This window comes from Choloepus didactylus, chromosome 10 (genome assembly GCF_015220235.1).
Source record: "Choloepus didactylus isolate mChoDid1 chromosome 10, mChoDid1.pri, whole genome shotgun sequence".
Lineage (NCBI taxonomy): Eukaryota > Metazoa > Chordata > Mammalia > Pilosa > Megalonychidae > Choloepus > Choloepus didactylus.
Window position 1 is genome coordinate 27,575,877 of NC_051316.1, and position 22,799 is coordinate 27,598,675.

Sequence of the window (22,799 nt, forward strand, 5' to 3'; positions counted from 1 at the left end):
GGGCAAAGGGGACAATCAGAGCAATAATTTGCCTTATTGTAGTTTCACACACTTCAGGAAACACAAGCACTGTGCAGAATTAAAAAAGCTCAAGAGAAACATGAGTCATACTATTACTCCTTGAGGACAGCAGTGCGATAACCATGCAACTGTTTGTTTTTTAAATTGTCCCATTTGCCTACTATCTACAAAGGCCCTGAGGTGGATGGTCTGTTTGCCCAAGTTTGTCTGATGACAAGAGGGACAGTCGTTGCAGTCACTGCTACTAGTGCCCTTTCCTGGCAGATATGGGTCCTGACCCTTCTGGGAGAACAGATTCTACTTTTAAAAAAACTTCAGTTTTTTTTTCCCCCTCTTCAGTGTTAAGAGTTATTTCATGTAACTAAGATACTTAAAAATATTAGAAAGAAATTATTTTACAAGAGTAAAACATTAGCAGCATATTAAATGTCCAACAATGGGTTAAGAATATCAACACAAGATATTAAACATCCATTAAAACTCATTTATAGCGTATCTATACAGCAAAATGAAAAATGCTTGGGATTTGATGTGAAGTTAAAAAAAAAAAGTATACAAAATTACACATAACCTACCAATATCACGTGAAACCTTGAAGGAAAATTATGAGAACACAGAAATGAAACCGACCATTGAAGGAAAAATACACATAATCTCACAGTTCTACTTAAAAAATTTATGTACCATTCCTAAATTACTTTTATAATACCCAAATCCACATTTAAAACCTAACTGCTAGGAAGGAGTCAATCTAACAGGTCCATTCCAAGCACAATTAACGGAGGAAGCAATTTAATTTAGGACTCCCACTCCGACTTGAGCCAGAGGGAAAATTCTGCTCCAGGACAAGGTTAGAGTAAGAAGACATGCTGTCAAGATACACTGTTGTCCAGCCAACACGTGACAGTGCGGACAGACACACCCGCCTCTCCTCTCATTCTCACACAGCCCAGGAGGAGAACACACACAAAAGCTCAGGATTCAGGGTCATCCAGCACTCCGACTTAAGACGTTCTCCGATGGTTTGGGGTCTGACGCATAACAGAACATTGCCAACAAGAGCTGCTCTGCTTCAAAGGGCACAGCTTTCGTCCCCCTGGGTAGGCACAGAGGGCTGAGCCCAGGGGATCTTGCCTCACCATTTGCCTTATTGATTTAGTAGGCTCCTGAAAGGAATATCTGGGTAGAGCCAGACAAGGGAGAAAGGAAAGGGAGAGCATCACCTCCTTAGAATAACATCTCGGCCACCACCTTGGCTGAGGCTCCATCCATCTTCCCCTTGGTCAGCTCAAAGCAGGTGCGAGCAAGTTGCTGCTGCCTGGCGTCCTCACTCACCATCAGCTCCCCGTAGAGGTATATGCCCATGGCCTGTCGGAGCAACACAAGGTCCAGAGAACATAAGGACAGGAAATCGTGTGCACACTCACAGCTTGTTCTTGTTTCACACATACTTGCTGGCCTGCAAACGACAAACATCCTAAAGAAGAGATGGTGGGTTGAGGAGCTGTACATCTGGAACCTGCCATTTTCAATCCCCTCTTCCCTCGTTCTCATCAGGACTCTGAGGTACTCTTAGCTATCAATCATGTTAACACAATCTGGTGATGTAACTGATCAGAGGGATGGGTGAGCATTTCCATAGTGAAGACTGCGCCGGGTTGTTCCGGAGAGAGAGAGAGAAACAGGTTCCCAGAAAGACCAAGATGGAAAAACATCACGGCTGGAAGATGCGCAGAGAGCTCCTGACGCCTGTTACAGAGATGCAGGGCCACTCCTCAGAAAAGCATGTCCCTGGGAAGTGCTGGTGCGCGTCAGCTCAGGAAGTCCACAACCTTCCAGGAGATGAAAAACACCCAGCACCCATGTAGGCAAGTCATCACCTACACCCGGGAAAGATACCTCTTACTCCAACGCAGCCCGTCAGCTTTCCCTCTAACCACCCAGGCCACTACAAGCAGACACTGGCTTTTCTGTTTCAAAAACCATGCTGCAAAGACTCACATCTGCATTTTTTCCTACATTGTTAAAACAGCCAATTATGTCCGGGAACACCAGTGCACCCCCTCTGACTCTGCCTTGTTTCTCGTTCCAGACTTAGTTATGCCCAGATTACGTTCTGCTGGAGCAAATTAAAAGAAGGATCTCACCAGATAGAACCTTTGACAGTTAGGGGTCCAAAAGCTCCTTCCCGACAAAGCTGAGAAATGTTAATCCTTACTTGGCACAGTTCTGAACAGGCCTTCAAGATGCAGTTGCTCTCCTATTTTGTACTTCTTATAAACACCCCTGCCCCTCTGCTTTTTCAAACACCTCTTGCTCCACTGTGCAAATGTGACATTTCTTCTGGTAGAGTCATGCACTTTTCTTTGTGGGAATAATGAGCCCTAACTTGCTGGCTGCCCCAATGCTCAGAAACCCATCAAAAGTCCTTTTGTTTGCCCCACCCCACTCCCACCCCCAACTAGAAACCGGTTCCTTTCCGTCAGCCCCACGGCTCTACCGTGCAAAGGGAGGTGCCACACGGGGCCCCTGCAGGACGCAGCAGCAGGGTTGTGGGCTCCTTGGAAGGGACTCATCTCCCTTGGGAGGTGGCAAAGGGAGCTCCCATAGGAAGGACATGAGGCTCGGGGTCGTGGGTGTACAGACAGACTGCTCCAGCCAACTGCACTCTCCCTTTTAACCTTTACACTTACCATAAATTAGGGTCGCTGAAAACTCTGACCTGCACCATGGCACCACTGAGCCATAGCCTGTGCTGGAGAGAATTCAGAGATTTCACGATGGCAGTGGGTGGCACTCAGGGGAAACCAACGCAGCTGTTCTAAAGGATTACCAAGAGAGGGGGGAATATCTGCTAAAAAGTACGTTAGGTAAGATCCTGTCTATTTCTTAAAAATCCTTGGAAAATATGTAAATATTGGTTAGGAAAGAGATTGCTAAGTGTACGGAATCCTTGTCCACCAACAAACCTTACCTGATCCTCCTGAAGGAATGCCTCCACATGTTTGTACGCATCTCTGTACTTGTGCTTCACAATGAGTTCACACCACCGATGACGAACCTGGAGAACCAAGAGAATTTGGTCAGAAACAAACTGATATGCCTTCTGATCTGAATGATGCTGAAGATGATAGCACATCTTTTGTATCACAAAAAGTTACTCCCCAAGGTGTATCAACATTGTAGTTTAAAATTTCTTTCTAGTTTACCTTCTTTTTTAAAGAAAAGAGCCACATGACTAATTAAGAGGACTGTTAGACAACCTGGGGGAAGGGGGTTGAAATACATGTTTCATTGAGGTGTTTCAGTTTTTGAACATGATTTTCCAAGATAACAGACAAATGCAAAACAACTGGAAAATTAAATGCTAAGCCCCTAGCAGGCTGCTGCTTGCCCTCACAGCAGTATGCTGCCACTGAGATTTGCTTTTAAAACCACGACCGTTAATTTTCTGCAATAGCAGATTTGGTATGATGCTATCAATTATAACAATAAACAGGGTCAAAGCAGGAAGACACTGCTCTTGACATTCCTGAAGAGAGGTAAAGCACCACTTATGAGAGTTTCATGTATCTAACCAAGGGGAGAGTCTACAAAACCAGAAACTCCGTATATGGGTAGAAGTTCCCCCAGCTTGACCACGTGGGGCGAGTGGGTGCTGGTACAGTGCAGTTAAAATAGGGAAGCTAAATATAGAAGACTTTTTTTTTTTTTTTAATTTAAAGGCATGTTACTTAAGGTTTACCAGCAGGAATTTGTCAGGAAAACCCCCAAATCTACTGACAACAAGGAAACACTGGACAGTGGTGCTGGCTGAGGACACAAGAACTGCATGCACAGCCCTGCAGGGTGCTTCCTGCAGCCAGAGAGCCCTGTGCAGGCATTTTTTTTACACGGAGGTCCCGTTGTTGAGCTACCTGAATTTGTTTTCAGAATCCCATCCCATGCTATTCTCCATTGCATCCAACTTCTCTCAATTACAGCCAGAAGAGTCAACTATTTTACATTCCATTATTGGTTCAACATCAGCCATAAATGCAAGTAATTATGTGCACTAAAAAAAAAGCTTCCCTTAATCACAGCCTTTTGAAAGAGAGGGATCCATTTGTGGCAACAGAAAAATGTAAGCAATTTTGACTTTTGTTGTTGTTGGTGGTGGGGATTCATCTAAACAATATCATCATCTACTGACCTGGTGGGATCTCTCCTTAATCAATTATAAATAAGATACACAATTAGGAATGAAGGAAAGAAACAAATCTTCTGGATTTGTTTCCCCCAGGCTACAAGGGCTGAGGAATTCTGTCTGCTCTGCATTTGGCGCCAGGGCAGGCAGGCACTGTGAACTTCTTTCTAAGGACAGGATGCGACAGGAACGTCTTTATATCCATGAAGGAATTTCAGAGGCACGTGTAAATGAACAAAAGGGAAACAAGTTGTGACTGAGAAATCTTTCCATCTTCAACACAATGCTTCTTCCTTATACAGCCAAAAGAAATTAATGACAGGCCTTAAAATGGAAAAAGCAGCCCCTAATATTCCAAGGAGGAAAGAACAAGTAAGTAGAGCTCAGAGACACCGGCTCACCGAAATGGGGTTCCCCATTCCCTGCACTCTGGCCCCATCATCAGCCGTGTGTAGTGGAGGAAGGAGAACAGCCAAGCAGCCACCCTGGCTGGCTCTCTCCCACCTCCCAGTAACCTAAAGCAGCCCCGGGCCCACAGCACCCGAGCCACGCTCCAGCAGATGTCCCTTCTGTCAGTGGTTCTGTGAACAGCAGGGCCAGGCGGGGACTACTCTGCCACCCGCTCTGCAGCCTCAGGTGAGCCCTGGGCATCTCTGAGCCTCAGTTCTCTCAACTGCAAAGTGATGCTAAGGCTTGCACCAGCTCTGAGCAGGAAGCAGGGAGGTGGAGGCAGGCAGCACCGTCGGCTGCAGGTCCCAAGGTGTCCTCATGTGGCGTGATGAAACCACGCCTTTGACAACCATCATTGTCAATCTAAAGCTTGGGGAAGCTCCCCGTTTCTTAGATTTGGTTTTGAGACTGGAGGTTTGGCGGCTCCTTTTCTCCTGTTTCTAAGCATGCTAAGCCTAGAGGCGGGCAGGGGCAGGCGGCCATGGCAGCTCCACCACTGTAGGGGAAGGGCCAGGAGACGGGCCGGGTGAAAGAGGCTTTTTCACAACAAATATGAAGTCAGCGTTTCCACTTCACTTACTGTTAAATATAGTTTATTGTTGCGATTAATAAGAGATCCAGTCTTCTGACCCCTGAAGCTAATAGGGCATCCAGGAAGTACAGACACCACCCCCCTTACGAAGAGCAGAAAATACAAGTAAGTCTTTTCATTATAAAGAGCTTAAAAGCATTTCAATATTTCAATGACAGGATGTTTCAAAGACATCACAAAGATGAGTGTGAGGCAGAGAGCCTACCAGATATTTCTTGCTTGTGTGCATTTTTTTTTAACTTCTCTTCATATTTTTCTGAGACACAGAAAATTCTTATTTTTCCATCTCTTAAACTCTCATAAATAGCATGGCTACTCGTCACCACACAGAATGGGGCTCTTCCTAGAAAGCTGGCAGCAAAGGGACATTTGTCTTAATTTCTCCCAGCAACACTTCCAAAGGGGGCGCTGATGGAATATCTCCTTTCCCAGATCATTGGGAAATCTTAATAACCCTCCAAAGAGGCTATAATACACTCTATCAAGTTCCTTCCTCAATTTATAATGCTGGGAAAGTGAAGAATTCTATGTGCCTGGGAGCTGGAGCCACAAAGAATTTGGAAACAGATCTATAACAAGAAACCTGTCCATTCTATATATTCACTCCCTTAAAAAAAAAAAGTCATTAGTTAATTGGACATGGTGGTCAACTTAAGTCTTTTTTAACTTCCTCAGTCAGATTAAAAATGAGCAGCGGGGCCGGGACACACCCAGGTGACAGTGAGGCCCCAACATCGAGCCTGCCCCGCCCCTGGAGCTGCTGGGCCTCCCTGGGGACCCGCGGCCAGCTGTCCTCCCTGGGGACCAGGAGGGGTCTGCTCTTCCAGGGCAAAGGCAACTTGCCTTGGTCCTTTCTTGGCACCCCCTCTCCCCTGGAGCCCAGTGGGGTGCTGATGGTGCTCCTGGAGAAGTGTGAGGAATTCTGCTATGTGCTCATGAAACAGGATGCCGCAGCCTTCCCATCCCCGTTCTCCCTCTTCCAAGGGTGGAGGTGGATTGGCTGCCGGCCTGGAGGACACCAGTGGAGCAGTGGCTACAGCCAGGACGGAACCCTGGGCCACCCTGGGAGCCCCTGTTCCCTCTCCTTCCCTTTTCCCCTGGGCAAAGCAGACCCACCCTGGCCCCCCCATCCCTGGGGAGGCCTGAGAGGACCAGACTCAGACCCTCCTGCACGTGGGGCGGGTGCCTGGGCCACACAGGAGATCTGCAGATTTAAACCACACGCAGGGACAAGCTGGGGCATCTGCCCTGGGGGGTGTGCAGGGCTTGGTGCTCCTGAGCAGAAGGGGACCTGGACAAAGTGCAACTGGGAGCAGAGACTGGAGAAAAACAGCTGCTTCTACTTGGACCCCATCAATCAAGACTGATCAATACACTAATTACACATAAAACAAAAGTCAACTCTGCTAAGAAACATTGCTTACCTTGTCACACTAGAATTCTTTTTCTAGGTAAATAATAAAAAATACCATAAAAAAGCCTTCTCCCATCCCAGCCCCAGGGACTCAGTCCTCACTCAGTGCCCCTTTCACAAGTCTGTGTCTTACACACACACACTCATACCATATATACATGAAAGACTTCCTTCCCCTCCCTCTTATCACGGAGAGCAGACAACTGGTGCTAATCTGCACCCTGATTTTCTTAAAGTTAACTGAATATCTTGATTTACCTTTCCATAAGCACATAAAAAGAGATCTCTTATTCTTTGTATTAATAATTACAGGGGGCTCTGTTGTGCCATAACTTAACCAGACCCTGACTGATGGACATTTATTTGTAGTGGTAAAGACTGAGGACCCACATCGGTACGTCATTTCACACGTGTGAGGATCTGTGCACAAAATTTCTGGACGTGGAGTGTCTATGTCAAATAGCATGTGCATCTTCATTTACTTTGATAGATATTGCTGAATTGCCCTCCGAAGAGGTTGTAGCAACTTACACTCCCGGGAGCAACACATGCGAGTTCCCACTTCCCCGCACCACTACAGCACTGTGACACCCAGCGTTTGATAAGTGGGAAGGAATGTCCAGGGAATAGGCCTTTGAATGAAGCGAGTTTCTGGAAGAGACTGCAGACCCAGGTAGGGGCAAGGTGAAGAGCAGCCAAGGAAGCGGAAGCACTGGCTGCAACCCCCCAGGGGCAGGAGGGAGCAACTTCCCCCACCTCCTCACCCCCATCTCCCCAAAGGGCCTCTCCCAGGGTAGCTGACACGTTGTTCTACTACCACAGAGAATGAACGTTTTTCCCATATGCATACAATCTTTTTCAGGAACTAGCTGTTCATATCCTCTCTCATTTTCCCTCCTATTGATTATTGGCTTCTTCTAGTTAATTTGGTGGACCTTTTATGAATGAGCTCTTGTTTTTGGTCAAACTGCAATTTTTTTTTTATTTTGTTCACTGTAGTTTGGCTATGCAAAGTTTTGAGTGGTATGTACTGAATTTGTTTTTTCTTTCTACGGCTTCTTAGTTCTGTTCATTTCGTTTTAATGTTTCATGGGTGTATAAATATACATATATCAAAACTGATCAAATGGTACACTTTATCCCATTTTAGTGTACTTCAATTATTTCCCAATAGAGTTGAAAAAATTTAATGACTCCTTAAACTGTGACTAAAATTTGTAAAGTCACTTCAAACTCATGCTGGGGATCCCCTGAAAGGCTGGAGCCAGCACACATTTCAGCCCTAAATACCATCAGCAGGGTCAGGAGTAGATAGAGAAGGAGCAAGGAAAAGAAAAGGGGAAAAGGGATGGGAAGCCTGGGAAGAAAGGAAGGGACGAAAGCCAGAGGGTGGGAAAAGAATGAACCGGCAGAAAATCAGAAAAGGGCAATGCAGAAGTGAGAAGACCAAGAGCCCCCCGCGGTGGCCAAGTGACTGTGTTTTCCCTTCATAATGGTGTCTCATTAGGAACCACCCCGGACTGGCAGAGCCTCTTCTGCTTCCTTTCCCAAGCTTTCACTTCTCTACTCCGACCCGCCCAGGGTCACACCAGCTGTGAAATGAGGACCTGGGTGTGGCGAAGGTTAGGACGCGTCGAGCATTTAGCACAGGGCTGGGCACAGACCGCTAATGATGATGGATGACAAAGAAGGAAGAGGATTTGGGTCTCTGGTTCTTTCCACGATGTTACAATGAAGTGGACTGTTGAAGGATATAAAGGTGTACACACTTGAATATTGCAGTCCAATAAAAATTGGTTTGAAATCTGCTGTTCATCACTGTAGAAAGCAGTTTGCCAGTCCTTCAAAAAGTTAAACATGGAATTAACATCTGACCCAGCAATTTGACTCAGGTATGTCTTCCCCAAAAATTGAAAGCGAGGATTCTAACAGATATTTGTACACTGATGTTCAAAGAAGCATTATTCACAACTGTCAAAAGGTAGAAGCAACCCAACTGTCCATCGACAAATGAATGGAAAAACAAAAGGTGGTATATCCGTACAAAGGAATATGATTCAGCCGTAAAAAGGAATGAAGACATTATGTTAACTGAAATAAGCCAGACACAAAAGGACAAATATTGTATGATTCTGCTAATGTGAAATATCTAGAATAAGCACATTCATAGAGACAGAAAGATTACAGGTTACCAGGAAGGGGAAGGCAGAATGGTGAATGATGACCTAATGGGGACTGAGTTTCTGTCAGGGGTGATGGGAAAGTTCTGTAATGGATGGTGGTGATGGCAGCACAATACTGTGTGATTAATGCCACTGAACTGTACACTTAAACTTGGTTAAATTATGTTAACACAATAAAAAATAAGTTTCAAAAAATCTGCTTTTCAAAGTTTTCTGCTTGAGAGACCCTCAGTATACTGTGGCTGAGCTGAAGTGGAAAACGATGGTGGGTGCTACCCTCATTTAGAACACGGGTGGGTTCTAACACAGAGGTGCTATTTACAACTGCTGGAAACAGACTCCAGTGTGTTTCCAGGTTTCTGAACTATCTATCCACCAGTGCACAGACATCAACGCTCTCCAGGTCAATGCAAACAGGAGGTCCTCAGAATCTGGGGTGAAGAATAAAAGGGTTAGTAAATTTTTTCTGTCAAGAGCCACATGGAAAATATTTTGGCTCTTTGGCCCATTTGCCATTATATAGGATGCATATATGATGCATGAACAAATAGCACGGCTGTCTCCTGATAAAACTTTATTTATAAAAACAGGTGGTGGGCTGGACTGGCCTGGGTGGGAGTTCTCCAACCACAGTCTAGCACTGATGCCATGCACTGGGCCCCCAGAGGGACACTCAGGTAGTGGTCACCCACCAGCTCTCTTGGACGTTACACCCAAGGCAGAAAGAGAAAAGACATGCACGGCAGGCCCAGGTGAGCCAGTCTGCCCAGCTTCGGTCCAGCCCTGCCAGGGAGACTGGGGGTACCTGAATGCCGGGCCTTAGTCCTCAAGTTCTGCTCTCTGCTTTACGAATTATATTCTTCTGTACAAGAAAACACGCTCTGGCATTCATTCTGAAGTCAAGTCCTGTTAAAGGGGGATACTGCACTCTCTAGCCCATAGGTGCAATACAGAAGAGGTATGCAGATGTAAGACGTGATGTGTGGGGAGGCAGTCCCAGCACTGAGAAAACAGCCTTTAGAAATTCTAAAGTCAACCCCTAAATCAGCTTGTCACTTGCTCTTTTCCAGTCTCAGTCATTTACCACAAACCCTGGAAGCCCATGCAATATCATCTTATTTTTGTTGACACTTCACAATTCTCAATGCTCTCTTATAGATATTACCTCAAATTTTTTACTTCAATTTGAGTGTTTCCCACAAAGCTTCTTCAAAGAAATAAAAATTCTTATCTGGGAAGGTTCCCAATAGCCTAGTTCATCATCTTACAGACTAATTTTCCAAAATGATTTTCAAAATTTTCTGGAACATAACTCTTAACTTTTAATGAAAATGTTACCTGGAGCCCAATATATAAAAACAGATTAAAGAAGAGAATCTGTTCCTCAAGCAGTTCCTATCTCCATTGTCAGGCAGAAAACACATGTGAACAATGAAACTCCTCTGCGGGGCCCTGGGTTCCTTGGAGGTAGAGCATGAAAACCAGTGTCTTACAGAAGAGTTATTATGCCTGAAAAATAAATGGAATCACAAGAGGCAGAACAGAAACTGCTTTAAGCGTATGACACAATACATTAAGTTCCAACACCCTAGCCAACACCTCCCAACTTGGTTCTGGTAGCCGTGGGTCTTCAACAAAGTACATTATGCAATCAAGGTAAACGACAGGAAGAACCACCCTGTTACTTAAGAGTTTAAGCCTCTTCTTCCACTGCTGTCCTGGAACTACGCTCTAAAAAGCACACCCACAAAGACGGCTATTAAAAAAATAATAATAATAACAAGAAAACAAGTGCTGGAGAGGATGCAGAGAAACTAGAACTCTACTGCATTGCAGATGGGAATGTAAAAATGGTGCAGCCACTGTGGAAAGCAATACGGCAGTTCCTCAAAAAGTTAAATATAAAATTATCATATGACCCAGTGTGCTGCTTTGGGGCTGTTATGTACCCCAGAAAAGGCCATGTTCTTTTAATCCACTCTTGTGGGTGGGACCTTTTGATTAGGTTGTTTCAACCGAGATGTGACCCACCCAATTCAAGGCGTGTCTTAATCCTTTACTAGAGTCCTTTTATGAGAAGATAAAAGGCAGAAAAGGCCAAGAGAGCTCAGAGAGAGAGGAAATACCCTGAGAGCTTGGAAAGAAAGCCCCTGGAGGAGTGACAGAGGAAGCCGCTGAAACCATAAAGCTGAAAGCAATGAGACCCGGGAATGAAGAAGCAGAAGATGCTGGGCACATGCCTTGCTGTCTGACAGAGGAACCCCAAATGCCAGCAGCCTGTCTTCAGAGTCCAGGTATCATCCTGTTGATGTCTTAACTGGGACATTTTCATGGCCTTAGAACTGTAAATTTGTAAGCTAATAAATCCTCACTGTAAAAGCCAACCCATTTCTGGTATATTGCATTCCAGGGGCTTTAGCAAACTGAAGACACCTGGCAATTCCACTTCCAGGTAAATACCCAAAGAAAGTGAAAACAGGGTCCCGAACAGATACTTGTACACCAATGTTTATGGGAGCACTGTTCACAATAGCCAAAGAGTGGAAACAACTTAAGTGTCCAAGAGCTGAATGGATAGACAAAATGTGGTCAATATACGCAATGGAATATCATTTGGCCATAAGAAGGGATGAAGTCCTGAGACACGATTTAACATGAGAGAACCTTAAAAACATTATGCTCAGTGAAATAAGCAAGGCACATAGGACAAATATCGTGTGATATCACTTATAAGACATGACAAGAAATAGCGAATTCACAGAGAAAGAAAGCAGATTGAGGTGACTGGGATGGGAATAGAGGAAGGGGGGAAGTCTTTGATTGTAAAAAAAATAAAATAAAAGCACCTATGGCTTCTTTAAGTAGCTTCTTCCCTTGCTTTGTTTTTAAATGCTTAATAATAAAAAGACAACTTTACACCAATGGAGAACCCAATAAACATGAAATTCCAGCCATTCAGGACAAACTTGCCTCTGACATTTCCATAGCAGCACTTAATATGGATACATTATTTTGTGTTTTTCCTTTTCTCCACTTGCTATTGTTGGATTTGTTAGTTTAAAATAGCCCACGTACTTTCATTTAAAAACAACTGCAGAGAACTCCCTTCTGTTAATATACAATAGTCTGATTAGTCGTCCAATCTTCTGATTACACCGGCAAGTCTCAAATGTGTTTTTTAGCCTTGTGACAAGAAGGCTGTGCCAGGGTTGTGAGACAGAGGGGACTCAGGACACCAGCATGGCCCCAGCCCCATCCAACACTCCACTGTACTTGACCATCACATCCACATTCCTAACACACATCTTTGGCCCAGTGTTCATCCATCAGTTGGTCTCCACAGCTATGCCTCAGAGCCTTTCTAGCTCCTAATGCTGACACTGTGGTTACTTATCCCTTGTTTTATATCTTACACTAAAATGCAAGCTCGGTGACAGCAGGGGCCTTGTCAGTCTTCCCACTATCCCTGTGCTGTGTGCCAGGTAAAAGTTTTAGAATGAATGTACCACTCTTGAAAACTGAATGCTTTTCAGCTACTTTGAAATTATAATGCACAGTTGGAAGCTGTAAAATGCTTTGAAGAATGCCACACGTCCTATTTATGACAGGAAGCATTCCCCTTTCTTTTCAATCCTTTCGATTTTGAAATTTACTGTTGGAGGGGGAAAAATCGGTACAAGGGAACAAGATCTGGGAAGTCCATTAACTCTCATTTAGAGTTCCATTTTATATCTGTAAACAGAAAGAACAAGCCTCGTGGATTTTGTAAGTTAATAAGTCTAACGCTGCCACAAACAAACCTGGTTTTTCAATTTGTGTCCTTAAATTAGATTTAACTTTGCTTTAAAGTGGGTTTATTGCTGGTGAGAGAAGTCTGTCTGGCATCCCAGGATCTGGGAAGCCTTTGCAGAGTAGCCACAAGGCTGAAAGGAGTCCAGCTAAATATTTTATTTAGGGGCATCTGTCATGGATGAGGATGTCTGACCTGTTCCTTCTCATGAGAAGAAATAAAAGGACAGTCAGCAGTCTGGCTGTCAGACAAGAACCTTCAATGTTTGTGCTTTGATTCTATCACCTATCCTTCCTTGCTCTCAGAGGGCTGCAACCCTAATGTTATTTTTTAAACTAAAGGAACTGGAAGTTACTTTATCTGCTGTTGCAGAGCCCAGAGCTAAGAGGACAAAGCTGGCATCTGAAGCTCTGACTGATCTCCCTCAAGGCTGTCCCCAGGGCTCTCTGTCTCTGCCTTAACTAGTTATAACGAGCACTGCGGCAATGTGCAAACAGGGGTTGGCTAAAACTGCTGTGGAGATCAACAACTTGACCTGCGAATGGACAGGAGGGGTCAAGGTAAAGTATTGTAGAAGTGATAGCCTTACTCCCACGTGCTCTCTCTTGCAGATCTAGCCCTCCTTCCTCCTCCTGTGGATGTGCCATTTCATTTAATGGCATTAAAGCTATTAAAGGCAGCTGACCTCAAAAAGCAGAACTTAGGAGCCCACGTTGGCTCCATCATGAAGTAGGGCACAGTTTGCCTTCCTTCTCTATCAAAACTGCTCATCAGATGAACTTACATTCCAATATGCAGTTCTGAAACTAGGATATAATGGACACTCCCGTCTGCTTTCTTCTTTTCATTAAAATATGGCCTCTGCTGAAAAGAGGACTGTCGCTGTTGGCAGAAAAAAGTGGTCACAGGTCACCGCCTTGGTAAGTTCAGAAGGGACATCTGTGTCTTCTCTCACTGTCACCAGAGGCAGACTTGGCTCTGAAGGGCTTCTGTGAAGTCTGCCACAGAAGTACACTCCCTGCTGAAAGAGTTTCTTGATGGGCTTAATCACTCCAATCACTTTGTTGCATCAGGTACTTCTATTCCAGAACACCTCGAGATCTGGGAAGAGTCATTCTCCAGCAAATATGTACTGAGTGTTGAGGATAAAGTGGTGAACGAAAAAGACAATCCCTATACTCCTGGAGCTTATAGATCAGTAGAAAGATTAAGACAAATCCAGCAAGTGTATTTGTAGGTTGTTATACATGTGATAGGACCATGCAAATTAAGACCTGGAGGAGGAAAGAAACCAGTGGTATTAAAGGGGGGGTTGGGGTGGGGGTGGCTTACAAGCCCAATCAATTTCTATCCATAGCATGTGTCCCATTAAAAAAATTCACCTTCTCTTCCCCCTCTCCTCTTACTGGCTATTTCTTCCTATACTCTTTTCTAAAGGAGCCAGAGAAATGGACTTTAAAAAATAATCTCCAAAACCTAAACGTAAGTGCTAAAACTGTAAAACTCTTAGAAGAAAACACAGGCATAAATTTTCATGACCTTGGCTTATCAAAGGATTCTTAAATAAGACAACAAAAGCACAAACAAAAGAAAAAAATAGATAAATTGGATTTCATAATAATTTAAAGCAATTATGCTTCAAAGGACACTATAAAAAAAAAAAAAAAGAAACCACCACCCACAAAACGGGAGAAAGTTTTGCAAGGGATTTGCAAAATCTTATCTGATAAGGGATTTGTATCAACAATATATAAAGAACTATTACAATTGAATAATAAAAAGATAATCCAATTTAAAAGTGAGCAAAGAATCTGAATAGGCATTTCTCCAAAGAGGATTGACAGATGGCCAATAAAGATATGAAAAGATGCTCAACATCATTACTCATTAGGGAAATACAAATCCAAACCACAATGAGATACCACTTCACACCCACTAGGATGGCCGAAATAAAACAGACAGAGAACAGTAAGTGTTGGAAAGGTAGAGAAATTGGAACCCTCATTCACTAGTGGGATTGTAAAATGGCCCAGTTACTTTGGAAAACAGTCTGGAGGCTCCTCAAAAGGTTAAAACATAGCTATCATATGACCCAGCAATTCCATTCCTATTGTATACCCAAGAGAACTGAAAAAGTAATGTCCATGAAAAGCTTGTCCACCAATATTCATAGCACTATTATTCACAATAACCAAAAAGTAGAAACAACCCAAATGTTCATGAACTAATGAATGTGGATAAACAATACGTGGTATATCCCCTCATGGAATATCATTTAGCCATAAATAGGAATGAAGTACTGATACATGCTATAACATGGATGAACCTTGAAAACGTTGAAAACGTTACACTAAGTAAAAGAAGCCAGTCACAAAAGACCACATATCATATGATTCCCTTTACATGAAATGTTCAGGACAGGCAAATCTAGAGACAGAAAGCAGATGAATGGTCGTCAGGGGCTGGGAGAGATGGTGGAACTGGGGTATGACTGCTTAATGGGTACAGTGTATTCTTCCAGGGTGATGAAAATGCCTTGGAACTTGATAATGGTGATGGCTGCACAAGATGGGAAGACTATTCCTGAGAAAACTACCTGGTGCCCTAACAGCTGGGCCACTGGTCATGGGCTGTTGGTTTCTGGCTGGCTGGTTCGACTTCCTGTGCTTAGCCTGGGATTCCGGGCAGATGGGCAAGACCAGCTGGTCTATGGAACACAGTCCCATGTGGCTCAGGGCTGTGGTGAAGCAACTCACAGACGAAAAAGCTTTAGGATGTCCATTTTTAGTGACACCACATAAAGTTCAGTCTCTTCTGCTTTTACGTTTTTAAATTTCATACCCTAACAGCCATACAAAGTACCATTATTTGCATATAAATGGGAAGCCTTCCATTTGTTAAATGACTGTTTTCTCTTTGCTGCTTGGTACCAGCATAAACATTCAAATGTAAGAGGTCTGGCTGGCCAGGAAATCCTGTGGGATCTTCTAGCACACAGGCAGGAAGGAGCCCCCGTGCACTCCCCACGCACTTGGGCAGAATTCACATCCCACCGGGAGGGCCCAGTTCAGTTCGCATAGGTGACAAGCCGGACAACCCAAACTTGCACATCCTGGGGTGGTGTGGTCCCACATAGCAGAGAGACGGGTCCAGGGAAGGTACTAGGGGAAGAAAAGCCTAGAAAGGAACACCATCTGAGAATCTGGCAGAAGTGCCCTCTGTTTTAGGATATTTAAAGTACACTTTGTATTTGTATATGGTTCTGTTTACAACTGTGAAAGAAAATGGCACAGTTCAAAGACAACTGTGTATTTTTTGAGTGGATTTTACTACAGAAATCTAATACAAAAATACATAGATCTACTGGTGGAGGTGTCAAGAACCCAGAGGCACCAATAAAACTCCACAAGCTGGTTTCCATCGTGAAACCTTGAATGAACAAAATGAATGTGAGATGAAGCTGGATGCCTGGCTACATAGAAAGAAGAGGTTCGTACACTGGAAAATGTTATTCAGAACCCCAGAAAACAAGAAAAGAGAAAGTCTGTGTAGACTGGGGGAATACATGCAGCAAGAGTAGATAATGCTCCTTAAATCTTCAGCTATCAAATAGGATGAGCTCCAAACACTGGGGAAGAAGCAAACAGCAAAGAACAAGAAGCAACCAGTAACTTTCCCAATGAAGGCTGGCTGAATCTAGAGCTTTAAAAAAGCCCACTTCAGACATGACTCCCAGGGGTGTAAATCTCCCTGGCAATGCAGGATATGACTCCTGGGGACGAATCTGGACCCGGCATCGTGGGATTGAGAACACCTTCTTGACCAAAAGGGGGACATGAAATGAAGTAAAGCTTCAGCAGCTGAGAGATTTCAAATGGAGTCAAGAGATCACTCTGGCGGACATTCTTACGCACTATACAGATAACCCATTTTAGGTTTTAATGTACTGGAATAGCTAGAAGTAAATACTCAAAACTACCAAACTCCAACCCAGTAGCCTTGACTCTTGAAGACGATTGTATAACAATGTAGATTATAAGGGGTGACAGCGTTATTGTGAAAACCTTGTGGATCAGGCACTCCCTTTATCCAGTGTATGGATGGATGAGTAGAAAAATGGGGACAAAAACTAAACGAAAAATATGGTGGGATGGTGGGGATGATTTGGGTGTTCTTTTTTACTTTAAATTTTTATTCTTATTCTGTTTCTTTTTGGTGTAAGGAAAGTGTTCAAAAATAGATTGGGGAGATGAATATACAACTATATGATGGAACTGTGAACAGTTGATTGCACACCATGGATGATTGTATGGTATGTGAATATACCTCAGTAAAATGAATTAAAAAAAAAAAAAAAAAGCCTACTTCAGAAATACTCTTTTCCTCATACAAATTCTAAATATTATTTGCTGACTTTAAAAGGTTTTTTTTTTTTTTTTCAGAAAAATAAATTAGGCATACTATGCTGTCAACGGCTCATTTTTCCCCTTTCCTTTAACATTTGACCAGCCACAGGGTGCTATAACAACTCATGGTAAATAAAACAAAACAGAGCAGTCTCTAACCTCAGGAACAACAGAGGAATACTGATCTGAAAAATGCAATTTTTTACTTTGTCGTTTTAGATCACCTTAAAAAAGATTCCCTTTATCCCAGGAAAGACCATTTGTTGTAAGGTTTTCATAGAAAAGTTTGGGGTAAAAAAGAAGAAACCAAGAAAGAAATACCTAGAAACTCCTTACTGACTTTGAAAGAATGCTCTTAAAACACCAATTATTTTATAAACCAAATACAACAAAGAAAAAACAACCCACAAATATAACCAAAGAATTACATAAGCGCTCTGTTCTTTCCCACATCATAAAACGGTACCTGGTTTAAAAAGAAAGATATGTTGAATGCAACTAAAGAAAATTACCCCAATCCCTTTGTTCAATCTAGACCCCTCCCAGCTTTCGAAACTCTAGAGAAGAAATAATAACGCTGTATCATCAGGAAAGCTGAGCCCCTCACAGGCACTGTCTTGGCTTTATTTTAGCTGATACCAAGTCACATTTATAAGTCACACCCTGAAGCTCAGATTCATCAGCACTTGACCTCTTGATTTGGAACGTGAGCTTGACCAAGTCAAGGGGCCAACAAGCCAGATTCCTTGAACCTGGAAAGATATTGCAACAAACAGCCCATCATGGAAAAGCTGTGTGCTGCCAGCCAGGTGGAGGAAACAAGTGTCAACCTGCCCCTTCTGGAAGCCCTAATCCCTCTTACTTTATCCTGGAAAACTACTTCAACTAATTACCATGCACCATCTTCTGATCTCCTGATTTCGCACCTCATGAGGCTTCGATCTGTGGTGGTGCCTCCTCACGATGCTGGGTGAGGACTGGTGCCAGAGGTCTCCACAGCGAGGCCCCAGGCTGAGCTCGCACCCAGGGCGCCACCGAGAGACAGCGGAGAGGGAGGCAGCGCCCAGCGGGGGTTCTTCTGTCCCTGTGCTCTCAGCTGGCAGGTGGATTTGTTTTGCGCTGCTGAGGTGGGGCCACACTCAGGTACAGCTGCCTACTTCTAGGCCCCGGGTCCCTGGACAATCCCAACAGCGTGGCTGCAGCTCCGCAGGCTGCCTGAGTTCAGGAACGTGGTGGTGGTGATGGGAGGGGAGAGCAGCTGTGTGTGTGCCACCTCCCAGGCTACCTCGACAATGGGGCCTGATGCAGCAAATCCATAAAATTTGCCTTAATGATAAAAGATTTTACATGGAGGCAAACAAAGGAGGAAGGACTTTCTATGTAAGGAAGCATCAGCGAACTGCATTTATAATAAATATAAACTGTTGAGCATCCTGAACTGGCAACAGAATCTGAAGAGATTTCATCTAACCTTTCCTCTAAACTGTGCTGGGACAAAAAAATAAGATAGGAACCCTGTCTTTTTGCTTAGTATTCTGGCTACAACCAAAAAGCAACCAGTGGAGAAAAGGGCAACAGGGAGTGATCTCTAGCAGCCAGGGGACCCTCCTGACCACCCTACACGTCCAAGACTCCACAAAGACGAAGAAAACGAAGAAGGAAGCCACCTTGAGTCAAGAGAGTTTTAGCATTAAAAGGAATGGCAGAACCACAGTGACTTAACAATTTTAGAATTTAGAGATACAGTCCCTGGCTAAACATTTAGGTTTTGCCCTTTTAATCAACTAAACCTCTCTAGAGATTTGTTAATCATTGAACGTTCTGGATTCATAGAAAATATGCTCTAACTTGGCACAAATCAAATTCAGAAATGGGAGTCAGAGCTGTTAGGCCATCTCGTGCCTGGAAACACATGTTCCACCTTTGAACTTGACAAATAAATGCCATGGTGTTTTCTCGCCAAGCAAACAATGGGTTCCCCTCCTATTAATGTAATAAAATTTCTGCCCCCCCCCCCCCACCATGTGGGCAGCTCACCCTGGGGCCTTGGGAAAAGAGTCCAGCCATGTGACATGGTTTTCAAGGGCTCTTCAGCAATGCCAGAGGAAACACTGGTGTAGGAAAAGGCCCGCATGGCTGGATTTTTCACCATTTGCAATCAACCTTGAGAGTGCCCTTTCAGACTAGAACGCAGATGGAAGCTGGAGCGGTTGTCTCAGTGTACTAGTGGTAGAACGGGTTTGTCCTTCCTTAACTGACCTGTTTCCTTAGATTTTCTTACTTTCCTACTTCAGTTTGTATATTGGAATTCTCTGTATGGGGTTTGTTATCATTTCTGTAACTGTCCTTTGAGTTTTAAAGTATTTCAAAATCAAAAATTAAAAAGAAAAAACAAAAGAAACTTGGCTAAAGTTCCACAGACAGTGAAGAGGAGGGCTGGTGAGACCTTGAAATCATCCAGTCCAATGTCTTTCAAACTGTGCTTTGCAACCTATTTGTGGGTCATAAAATCAATTTACTGGGTCGTGAAGCACATCTTTTAAGAAAATGAAATGGCAAATATCACAGTCAAGATAGTTTCATGAAGCACACACCACCACCCCATCTCCAGTTGGCTGTAGACAAAAAAGCATAAAATCTACCAGCCTGGTACGACCAAATGAGGCTCGGGGAGGCTGGGTGACCTGTCCGAGGTCACCAGGTGGCTGCAGCACTGGGACCAGACGTCAGCTCAGTCCACGCCTTCACTGGTACCAGGTCCTAGGACTGGGTGTTCAGGTGAGATCAAAAGAAGGGAGAAGCAGCTGGTAAGCAGACAAGCAGGTTTCAGCCTCCTCTTCACGAGGGCAAGAGGGTGGTGGCCCCTGAGGGGAACCCGAGAAGTGGAACCCAGGGGAAACCTGAGACACCCTCACTCACAGTCCCACTTCATCCAGGAGGCCTTCCTTTCAGCCAAGAGTATCTTCCCAAATATGAGGACAGGAATTGGCAACTGGCTTTTGACGCTGGTATAACGGCTTCCCCTAGAAATTAAATTTCCCGGCTCAACCTCTCAATGGCGCCCTGAGCAGAGCAAGCTACTGCAAATGCCTGGGTGGGCCTTGCTGACTAACGCCCACCACTCCTACCTAAGCCAGGCACGACAGTAAGCTGCCCGTGTGAATTTTCAAGAACGGATGCTGGGAGGTTATATCCCTGGGGCTGGGCCCCCACACTGAAGTTCTCAATTGTAGTCTGTACAAAAGAAGTTGCTTGAAGGTTTGATGTTTTGTGTGGTTCTTGGGAGAAGTAGTCACAGAGCCCAGATCCATGGATCCTCACTGCACTCTCCTGGGGTGGCTATTTCTACAGTTCAACAGAACTGCTTAAGAGGGCAGGAGATGTGACATATAAAAAGAGTGCTCAGAAAACATTTTCTTGATCCCAAAATCAGCCACCACATATTCTTTTAAAATTTATAACTTGTGTCTTGAGCCAACATGCTCAGAAACTGTAGACACCCCATTTCTGTGAACTCAGTTTCCCAGCAGCTCCTTTTTCTTCTGGGTTAGAGCAGTCCAACACGTGGCCAGCGTGCTCCACGACTCAGGAAGCGGAGGCTGTTGACCCCTGTAGCTGATGAGCTTTACTTTCCAGGCTAAGGCCCGCAAACATTCCTCCACCCAAGCCCCATCCTTCAGAGTGGCATGGAGGAGTGAGTGGGCAAGGCAACAAATGGCCTAGGACTGAATGAATTACTCCACACCCTTTTAAATTAAATTTGTCTTGCTGCAGTTTTCCTTTAAAATTGTGAATACTTGGCAGCATTTCCCTCAAGAGCAGAGCTCTGTATTCACCCCATGTGTGACACATGCACACTGAGGACGGGGCTAATACAGAACAGCGTTACACAGCTGATGGCCATGGACCCGCAGCACACAAGACACCTGGCTATGTCTCACACTCCATGCCAGACTCAGAAACCAACCCACGGGGCGGACGTTCCATGAGTACAAATGGGACACGGAAGCAATAAAACCAATATAAACACAGAGATACCCACAAAATAATTATTGAAAATAAACTTTCCACTGACACTACACTGGCCCACCCACACACACTGAGAAGGAAGGAAGGAGGAAGGTGACCAGCAGAGAAGCCAAAGCTACTACTGTACTAAAATGGAGGGACTCAGCATTGTGGGAGTTGCTAGAACCCGTTTCCTAGAATTGAGAGTCTTTCGACATAATGCGTGGAGAATACACTGCTGCGCCAATGAAAGTGTTTCGCAATGCACTTTGCAACAAGGGGTGTGAGCTGCTGAGGACTCAACTCAAATGAACTACAGAAATGCTGGGGAGGCTCACAAGCCTAGCAACAGACTCATCTCCTTCCAAAGTGACTTTATACACATGGTTTCAGGAAAGGTAAGTGGAGCCTTTCTGTACATCTTGGAAATATGGGGGGACATCTAGATTGAGGAAGTAAAGAAATGGGCACACACACCCCTCACAGGCGCTCCCTGCCCAATACCATTTGTTGAGGTTACTGTCTAGGTCTGCTTTTATGCTATAACAGCAAAGGTGAGTAGTTACTACCATGACTATATAGCCTGAGACATTATTTAGCCCTTCACAGAAAAAGTCTGCCGACCCCTACCCTATGGCATGCCGAGCTGGCACCTCAGCACGCAAGGTTAGCTCCTCTCCTCCTCAGGTCTTGGCTCAGGCGTCATTTTCTCTGAGTGGCCCTGCCTGGTCACACTTGAGAAACCTAGCCCAACTTCACCCTGTATGCCGCCTCCGAGGCTCCTGTCTGAAATCGGCTTGTTCGTTTATATACACGCTGTCTTCCCAGAAGGATACAAGCTTTCTGAGGGCAAACCCTTGCCTGTGGTGCCCACCGCTGGATGCCTGGCACCTAGCAGAGCACACAGTTGAGCTGTATGAACTACTCCTGAGGACAGGTGCCCTCCGTCCCAGCCTCCCATCTCAGGAGATCCACCCTGGGGACAAGGCCTTGTCCTTGGGCATCTGATGCAATTTAAGAGATTTAAAACAAGCAATCCCATAAAACCTGTGATACTTCTTAAAGGTTTAAGAGGTTACATGAAACAACTTAACTTGAGCTGTAAGTTAAGAACAGGATGTGTTTTCCGCCAAAAGGACTGGGGTGGGTTGGGAAACAGGGTCTAGCACCTCACTGCTTCCGGGCGTCAAGTGACAAGTGCACCACCCCTGCTTTGATCCCCGGTGTGCATCTGTCCACTGCCCATAACAGGGGCCTGACATTTCAGTGGTATTCAGCCGAGATTAAAATATAACCCGATGCCTATAAATAGAAATGTCTTTTGAGCACTAATTAAAAATAACAGTCTGGCATTTGGGAACGCTATGAACAAAAATATAAGAGCTGAAATAAACAGCAACAGTTGCAGTCTTTGATCTTTACTCAGGTGGGTAAAGCCACATGCCCCTTTCTCCAGAGTTTTTCAAACTCAACTCCTGAATTTGGGGGCACTTTAAAATGTATAACAATGTCCATTACATTTTTAACATAATAATGAGCTGGCTTTTCTCAATTTACTCCACTGAATTATTGTGACATTAATTTTAATATTTTATTTTACCAAATATAGTCAAAGTATTACCACTTTATCATAATCAATAGGAAGAAATTATTAACAAGCTATTTTACATTCTCTCTTTATACTAAGTCTTCAATATCCACTGTGCATTCTACACTTATATCACACCTCAATTTGAAACAGCCATTTTT

The 22,799-nt window shown here is 44.2% G+C and overlaps 1 protein-coding gene across 6 annotated transcripts in view; it reads right to left on the reverse strand.

Annotated features, from left to right (window-relative positions):
• Positions 1–1,244: 1,244 nt before the first annotated feature.
• LOC119545490 (aminopeptidase O (putative)) overlaps positions 1,245–22,799 on the reverse strand; it is a 358,623-nt gene continuing 337,068 nt past the window's right edge. For 5 of the 6 annotated variants that reach the window (XM_037851043.1, XM_037851041.1, XM_037851039.1 and 2 more), the window contains 2 exons: positions 2,996–3,082; positions 1,245–1,389 (listed from right to left, as the gene is read on the reverse strand). In XM_037851043.1, the coding sequence (XP_037706971.1) occupies positions 1,249–1,389; positions 2,996–3,082 (228 nt within the window). In that variant the 3' untranslated portion in view covers positions 1,245–1,248. Of the gene's footprint in view, positions 1,390–2,478; positions 2,843–2,995; positions 3,083–22,799 lie in introns of those variants that run through there. The other variant, XM_037851042.1, reaches the window with a different exon arrangement.